The 7927-nt window shown below is 65.4% G+C and overlaps 1 protein-coding gene across 1 annotated transcript in view; it reads right to left on the bottom strand.

Annotated features, from left to right (window-relative positions):
• Positions 1-1400: 1400 nt before the first annotated feature.
• The window catches only part of LOC109292758 (carboxyl-terminal PDZ ligand of neuronal nitric oxide synthase protein-like), a 42554-nt gene continuing 36027 nt past the window's right edge, over positions 1401-7927 (bottom strand). Inside the window, exons 4-12 of the mRNA XM_019510318.1 lie at positions 7752-7844; positions 7606-7664; positions 5698-5806; positions 5171-5309; positions 4654-4814; positions 3965-4132; positions 3618-3783; positions 3173-3494; positions 1401-2983 (exon numbers count right to left, since the gene is read on the bottom strand). Coding sequence (XP_019365863.1) covers positions 2557-2983; positions 3173-3494; positions 3618-3783; positions 3965-4132; positions 4654-4814; positions 5171-5309; positions 5698-5806; positions 7606-7664; positions 7752-7844 — 1644 coding nt within the window. The 3' untranslated portion in view covers positions 1401-2556. The remainder of the gene's footprint in view (positions 2984-3172; positions 3495-3617; positions 3784-3964; positions 4133-4653; positions 4815-5170; positions 5310-5697; positions 5807-7605; positions 7665-7751; positions 7845-7927) is intronic.

Raw genomic sequence — 7927 nt, 5'->3', positions numbered from 1 at the left:
GGCAGGGAGCTCAACGGCCAAGGCTGGGATTTGGGGTGGCCCCAAACGCTCCAGTGTGAATTGGGGCGGTTGTCTGCTTTCTGCCCCTGTGGCCAGGCGCAGAGCAGAGGTGCAGAGCTCGGCACCCGGTCCTGGCTAGGCAGGGTGATGTGGGGCGTGGGCGGCATTGTGCCCGGCAGGCCCACGGCAGGCGGTCAGCCTGATGCACGCAGGCAGGGCTTGGCCTGGACGCTTGGCCGGGGTTAGCAGGCGCTGAGCGCAAGCAGGGGGCGGCCTGGGCGGGGGCAGCTCCGAGTCCGTGCCTTGGGCACCGGGCTGTGCTGGCGGCACATCCGGCGTCTCTCCTGCAGCCCGCCGATGCCAGTTCATCGGTGACATCCCAGCAACAGCGGGGAGAAGGCGGGAGCCTGTGTGGGCTGGACGGGTCCTTTCTGCAGCCAAAGCAAACCCTGATCCTGGAGGGGCCGAGGCCCAGGCCACATGCTCTTGAGAGCCGAAACAGGGGTGGAGGCAGCAACGTAAACCCCCCCAATGCCCAGGGCTCCTGCTGGACTCGAGCTCGGTGCCACGCTGGGATGGAAACAGCCCCTGGTCCAGGACAGCCGAGCTGAAAGGGGCCCTGGGGAAATCGAGGTGAGCGTCTGAGGCTGCAGCAGCTCGCAGGCCTGTGGCAGGTGCTGCCTCTGCAATGGGCTGGCCAGCACTGCCCGCAGGCCAGGCTAGCTCCTGCCTAGGTGCATCTGGCCAACATTGCTCCCACCCGCGTCCTTGCAGGGAGACCCAAAGCGCAGGAGCGGCGCTGGCTGCGGGCACCAAAGCACCGGCTGCAGGAGGAGCAGAGATGCAGCTTCCAGGGCAAGGTTCAGCAGGTAACGAGCAGAGGCGTGGCGGGAAGGGCGATGGCTTTGCCCTGCAGTGTTCGTTCCTGCAAACATCAAACACTTCTGGGTCTACCCAGCCTCCCCCTCACTCCTGGGAGAGAAAGGGCCAGGGCTGCCTTGTGCAAGACCCTCCCCGCTACTGTCTGAACCACGCTAGCAATGCCCTGCTACCTGCCGCGCAGTTCTGCTGACAACGACCCTGGGAACAGCCCAGCTCCATCACTTGAGTTGCACGGGAGGGGGCCAGACCCCTTCCTACAGGCACGCAGGCAGGTGCAATGCTGGCTGCCACCACGAGAGAGCAGGCTGGGCCCAGGCTTTCCCTTTACATGTGGTGGTGCAGCCGCCTGCCCTGCTCCCCTTGCACCCGGCGCCAATGTCAAGGTCGGGGTGCAGCCCCCATGTCACCGCGGGATGGAGCCACGGCTTGCGGGTCCCCTCCCAGCAGCCGAAGCACTGGGTTCGACGAAGCCCCAGCCCCGGCAACTGGCATGCAGCAAAAACCACCTTTTCCCCACAGAAGTTGGACGTGTTTATTTCCCGGAGAGGTCTGTTAATGCACCTTTCCTGACTGGTGTCCAGTGGACTACAGCACACCCCAGCTGGGGGCTGGCAAGTTTGGGGGTCAGCACGGCTCTCCGGTCCGGCCCTGCCTCGATAGGGACTCCCCACCAGGCTCCCAGGCATGAGACGGCAGGTGGACCACCGCGAGCTGACGACGGTCTGGCTGCTCTGGGCCTCGTGGAGCCGCCAGCCCCGCTGCCGTTGCTGGTGGGTGAAGCCAGGGGAGGAAGCGCTGCGCTGGGCACCAAACTGCCCCACTCCTCGGCCTCCCATCTCCATCGCCCGCCAATGCCTTCCCGACCCGAACCTCCTGTGCATTCGCCGACCCACCTAGAGCAGCTGTCCCAGGGCTGGGATGCAACGTTTAGTCCCCGCCAGCCTGCAGCACGAGCCATGTGGGCTGCCCCGTGGCCCACCCTGTCCGTGGGGCAAGCTGCGGCAGAGACGACATAAAACACGCTGACAATGCAGCTTTGCTCTGAATAGTAATCTACAAGTGGGGGCAGCGGGAGAGGCTGGCACTGCCCCGGGGAAGGCTGAATGGCGCTGCGCGAGCAGCCGGCTCTGGCGCGCGCTGGGGGCCGAGAGGCCTCTGCTTTCCAGCTCGCCGAGCTCTGCACCCACCCACCCTGCTTGGTCTGGAACCAGCGCCGAAGCCTGTGACAGTGATGGGGAAGATGCTGGGAGATGGGAAAGTGCTGGTCACTGAGGCCCGGAGCACGCGGAACGGCACTGCCAGTCTGGCGTCCCCACGTCCCGTTGCCCAGGGGTGCGTCCCAGGGGCTGCGCTGGGCTGGTGTTAGCCCCACGAGGGGCTGCGGCAGTAAATTTGGGCCTTGGCAGTCAGCTGGCCCAGGTGTCCGGGGTGCCCGATGGCATCTGCTTGTCCTCTGGTATGTGGCAAGGACCCAACCAAGTCGCTGCAAGCCGTGATGGCCGCTCCTGGCAGCCCCGCTTGGCCGCAGCTACTGGGGGAAGCTGGTGCAGACGGGGCAGGGGCCTTGTTCTGCTGCGCTGCATGGGGACAGCCGGCCCTGCTGCCCTGAGCACAGCACTTCCTGGGCTGGGCTGGCCCTGGGGCCACGTGTGAGCCACCCCGTGCCACGCCAGGCTAGGCAGGGACCCTCCTGGGCCCTGGGGCCTCATCCGGCGCGTTCTCCAGCAGCTCGTCCTCCGAGAAGCTGATGTGCAGGCAGGTCTCGTTGCCTGCGGAGAACGACGGCGTGTTGTCCGTGGCACCACCTGCACTGCTGCACTCTGTCCCTGGGCTCCCAGGTCCGGGCCCGGCCGCTGGCTGTCGGCACGGGCCAGGCGCTGGGGACGCGTGCCCGTTTTGCCCCACCCGGTCCTTGCTTGGACCCCCCTGCGAAGGGAGCTGCTCCGTGCAGGGCGCCGGCGTCCGGGTCTCAGTGCCGAGCTCAGAGCTGCGGGGGCTGGCGGGCATGGTGCTCTCCACCTCCAGGCTCGGTGAGGTCTTGCTGGACCGCTTGCGCAGGATGGGAGGGGGCGGGTTGATCTTGGGGATGGGCGGCTGTGGCCTGGGGAGACACCTGAAGCTGAGAACAGGGGACTCCCAGCCCGGCGCCCCCAGGACCTCTGCCGGGGCAGGCACTGGATGCCATGCAGTGGAGGCATCCCCTGTCTGGCTGCAGGGGTGGCCACGAGGCCTCCTCTTGCTGCCCACCCCATCCCCACGCAGGAAGCACGGCCCCGGTGCCCTGCCCTACCTGTCGTCTGCCCTGCCGCCGGGATCCTCCGCACTCTGCCTGCCTGTCCTGTTGGGCAGCACGCCGGCGCTGACCTCTGAGCCCTCCACGCTCCGGCCCAGCCTGTCCTGCGCTGCCGGGCCCTCCTCCCTGTCCTGGGGGTTTGGGTGCTGCTGGCCCTTGTCCAGGCTTAGGAGGTTGAGGTAGGACTCGCTGGTGCCCAGTGAGCTGGGGGCCACTGGGCTGCCCAGGATGCTGGCGGGGGTGGAGGTGGAGGGCAGGGCCGTCTCCAGGCTGTAGTGGTTCTTCAGGTTCAGGGACAGGTTCTGCAGGGACCGGTCGACTGCCAACACACAAGGGGAAGCCTCCGGGGTTAGCGGCTACGTGCCCCCCGGCGCCAGCGGCTACGTGCCCCCTGGCGCCAGCGCTCCGGGCCGTGCCCTCGCGGGGCTGCCCCGCGTCTCACCTGGGTGCCGGTGCCGCACCTGGACCTCCAGCTCCTTCAGCTGTTTCACCAGCAGCGAGACGTGCTGCAGCAGGTCCCGGTTGGTCAGCAGCAGCTGCCGGACCCTGGCCTGCGCCTCGATGCGGGCGGCCGTCTCGGCGGCCAGCTGGTCTTTCAGCAGCTGCACCTGGCGGGGCAGAGAGGCGGCTGCGTCCCTCCCTCCCCCCGGCTGCTTGAAGGGCTCCACGAGCCTCCCCTTACGGCAGCTCCTGGCGAGGGCCTGGCCTGGAGCAGGAGGCTCGAGGTACCTGAGCACCGAGCTGGGGGTCCCCAGGGCAGAGGTTGGGGGGGGACGCTGGGGTCTGTACCTGGGCCACGGCCACCTGGGTCTGCTGCTGCTGCTGGAGGAGCTGGTGCTGCAGCAGCTGCAGGCAGTGCTGCGAGGCCAGGGGGGTCACGGAGGCGGAGGAGCAGGGGCTGCCAGGGCTGCGTAGCTGCTGGGAGACCGACGGGCACACGGAGCAGCTCTCAGCGTCCTAGGCACAGAGACGCCCTTACCAACGGCTCTGGCCATTCCCGGCTCCCACCTGGAGCCAGGTGAGATTTAGGCCTGGGGCCGGGCGGTGCCCCGCAGGGGAGCTGGAACGGGCAGTCGATGCCAGGCTGAGCCCCTCTACAGTGCGACCCCTGGGACGTGGCGGCCGTTCAAGCCCCCGCAACAAATCCCGCTGAACCCAGGTGCTCTCAGCCCGGCGCAGCGAGGGGCAGGGTTTTTCTGAGCAGGGACAGGCCGGCTCTCAGCCAGGGCCACGCTGCCCCACCTTCACGTCCCCGTGCGGGAGCTGTGCGCTGTGTGATCGGCGGGGGATCCCGGGGGAGCACGTGGCGCTGCCCAGCTCCGCGCGAGCTGGGGCTGAGTGTGGGGTGATGCCTGCCTTTGCTACGGGCTCTCCAGGCAGCGGGGCAGGGGGTGAAGGCAGGGGGCCGCGGGTCTGGTACCCTGTGGAGCTGCCGAAGCTGCGCTCGGAGCACGGCCCCCACTCCCGCACCGTGTTACCTGGCCGTTGTGGTCCATGACAGCCAGCCCAGGCTTTGCCAGTCCCAGCTCCTTCCGGGTGGGCAGCAGCTCCCCGGGCCCCCGGTCGGAGAGGCAGATGCCGTCAGAGTCCACATCAGCCTCATCCACCTCTGCCATCTTGGCTCCCTGCATCTGCAGAGCTTCAAGCGAGGGAAGAGAGCACATGAGAGCGTCACGATGCCAGGGGGCCACGCCGACGGGCAGCAGGTGAAGGCAGCGTCTCCTGGAGGGCCCTGCTCCAGCTGGGGCAAGCAGTCTAGTGACCCGCTCTGCCCCAGGGGTCGAGGCTGCAGAGGTTTCCGCCACCACCTCCCTGCGCAGCCTCAGGTGGACTCCTTTGCCCCGAGAGGCTCAGCTGCAAGCGGTGACCCCCTGCGATGTTTGCACAGCGCTCTTACGGGTGCAAGCATCTGGGGCAGCCTGGCCCGAGGCTGTGTCCCCGAGGCTCCCGTCCCAAGCCCCGGCCCCGTCTAGGAGCGCTGCGCGCAGGGCTCACCTTCCAGCGGCTGCTCCTCCGACTTGTCGCTGGCGCCGTCCGCCTGGCCGTCGGCGTTCTGGAGCGTGTGCTGCAGGCTCAGCTTGTGGCACACCTCAAAAGCCTGGCCCACCGTCCGCACCACCCGCATGGCTTGGCTCTGCGGGGCGAGACCAGGGGGCAGATGTCTGTGGGACGGGGCTGGCTGGCATGGGGTCCTGGTCCCATCCACCTTGCCGTGGAGGAGATGCTGGGGAGCCCAGGCAGGCAGCAGTCTGACATGCATTGCCGCGTGCAGCTGCTGCCCTGCGGCCTGCTGACGGCTGGGAGGTGGCATGCAGGGTTGTGCACACCAGCTGGACTCCCCAGCTGCTTGCTCGCACTGGCGGGGATGGGGTCTAGACTATGCCTCCATCTCTGGGCAGTCGGGACGAGTCCTCGGCAGACTTTTCCCCTTAGCTCTGCCCCGTGCTGCTTCGGGGTGGGGGACCCTCTCCTGCACCCTGCCCACGGGCCCATACCCCTACCACACTCCTGGCAACATGCACCTTCTTCTTGGACTTGAAGACGTTGCACCTGAAGGAGTTGTTGGCACTGTCCCTCGCAATGTAGCTGAAGATCTTCAGGTCCTGTGAGTCGTGCGACACGTAGAAGATCCTAGGAGAGACGGGCACAGCACAAATGAGCAAGAGCCCACTGAAAAAGCTTATTGAGCCAGCGAGGGCTGCGATGGCTCTGACTGCAGGACACGCAGGCGTTTTGTGGCATCCCATGGGAGGGGAGGCTGCGTGCTGCTCTCCCGATCACGGGCAGAAATGCCCGGCTCGTCTAATCTTCGCAGTCACGAGCCCCTAGCCGTTCCCCTGCTCATCTCGGTCCCCTGCTTTGCCGGGCCAAGGATAAGACAGCCAGATCTGAGAGCAGCAGCCCGTCCGCTGCGCGGCTGGACGAGGCAGGGTCCAGGGAAAGGACCCCCTGCCTCAGGGGCAGCTCAGCGGAGGGGCTTTCCAAGCAGCCTCGCGAGGGCACGGAGAGCTGCGTTTGCAGAGCGAGTTGATTCCTATCCTAGCTCAAGACGCGGCGAAGAGCAGAGAGAAGCAGCCTGTAGCACGGGCCCATTATCATCAGCGACAGGCAGATGGTGCAGCACAAAAGGCAGCTTCCCTCTGCTACAGCAACCGAGGCGGGTGAATTGGCTCCATGGCCCATCCACAGCTCAAAAGATTTTCATCCTCCCCAGGGGCCTGGCTCTGCTGCACAGATCTTTTCTTTTTTACCTTTTATTCCAGGCAGCTTGTTTTATGTGGTGGAAAATGGGCCGGTGCCTTTCCGCTCTGCATGCGGAGGGAACCGGAGGCACAGATTTGCATCTTTACCTTTCTTTCCTCTGCCTCCGCACGTCATTTTGAAATTTCAAATCGGGACAATTATCAAAAGCGCTTCCCTGGATCCTGTCACAAGCACCTCTTCCACGGTGATTATTTTAGGAACAATCCAGCGTGTTGCTAGAGAATCTAGTGAAATTACCCTCTTTGCCTGGCAAACAGCCTGGTAGCGCTGAAGAGCGTCAGGAGAGAGGTAAAAATGCAGCAGCATGTTCCCTTGGGACCTCTTCCTGGGCTGAAAACGCAGGGCATCCTGCCTTGTGCTTTTGCAATTCCCGGCTAGCAGATCTGTTGGCCTGGACCACCCCAGAGCCCTCGGAAAGGAGGTCTGCTTGGTGGTTTGCCACCAATTTCTGGGCCCTAAACCCCGCTGCTCCCTCGCTGCCTCCCCTGGTCTTTCTTCCTCCACACCGCTGTAGTGCCCCAAACACCTTTCCTTACAGACCGCCAGGCCCCAAAACCTGTCTGCTTTGCCTGGCTGCGCTTAGGGGCACGGTCTCATGGGACCTCTGCTGTCAGAAAAGCCACCCGGGAAGCAGGCGCCCTGCACGGCGCTCCCAGCTCCCTTGCTGATCTGCTGCCCACCTGCCCCGCTGCGGTGCTAGAAGTGGGGCTCACAGCTGCAGGGTGCCGGGAGCGCCTGGATGCACACCGAGAAAGGGCAGGGCGGTTTGGGAGCCCGAGATGGGTCGGCACCTTCTGCCCGCAGAGCCCTGCCACAGGTCCCGCTAGCAAGGAGAGCGGCTGTGTCTTTCTCCAGGTGAACAAGATCAAGGGGGAGTCTGGGCTGGGAGGCAACCAGCGGAGGAGTTTCCTCCTGGATAGCAGGGAAGGCCGGCAGTTTTCACCTCTCAGCCCCGGGCGCTTCTCGCCTGCACTTATAACGGGGGGCTTGCTTTCAGGTAGGTTGAGCTAAGCGATGCGACGGGTCCTTTAGGAAGCAGGAATCCAGCAGCGATGTTTGTGTTGCCGAGGCCCGCCGAGCGGGCGGCACGTCAGCCTGCAGGAGCCCGGCTGCAGGCGGTCGGAGATGTGATTAATTGCCTCGGGCGCAGACCCTGGGCCACGTACCTGTAGACAGGGTCGTGCATCACCAGCATCTTACTCTCGTCCCAGCTCCATTCCTTCCTCTGCAAAGAAGAGGAGAGGGGGCATAAAACACCGCAAAAGCTGGATGCCAACCCCTGCCGGTGCCCGGGAGGCGCACAGAGTCCTACCTTCTGCTTCTTGCGCAGGATCACCTTCACCCCATCCACGGAGACGACGAGGCTGACCTTTTTCTTCTTGATGTTCTTTGCTTTGAATTCATACTACGAAGGGGAGAGAGATCGGGGTGAGCGGAGGTGGGAAGTCTGCAGGTCCCCCCTGGCGAGAGACCCCCCCCCCCCCCACC

Source organism: Gavialis gangeticus, unplaced genomic scaffold (genome assembly GCF_001723915.1).
Source record: "Gavialis gangeticus isolate Ggan-Ray unplaced genomic scaffold, GavGan_comp1, whole genome shotgun sequence".
Taxonomy (NCBI): Eukaryota; Metazoa; Chordata; order Crocodylia; family Gavialidae; genus Gavialis; species Gavialis gangeticus.
This window is presented reverse-complemented; position numbering and strand designations above follow the sequence as displayed.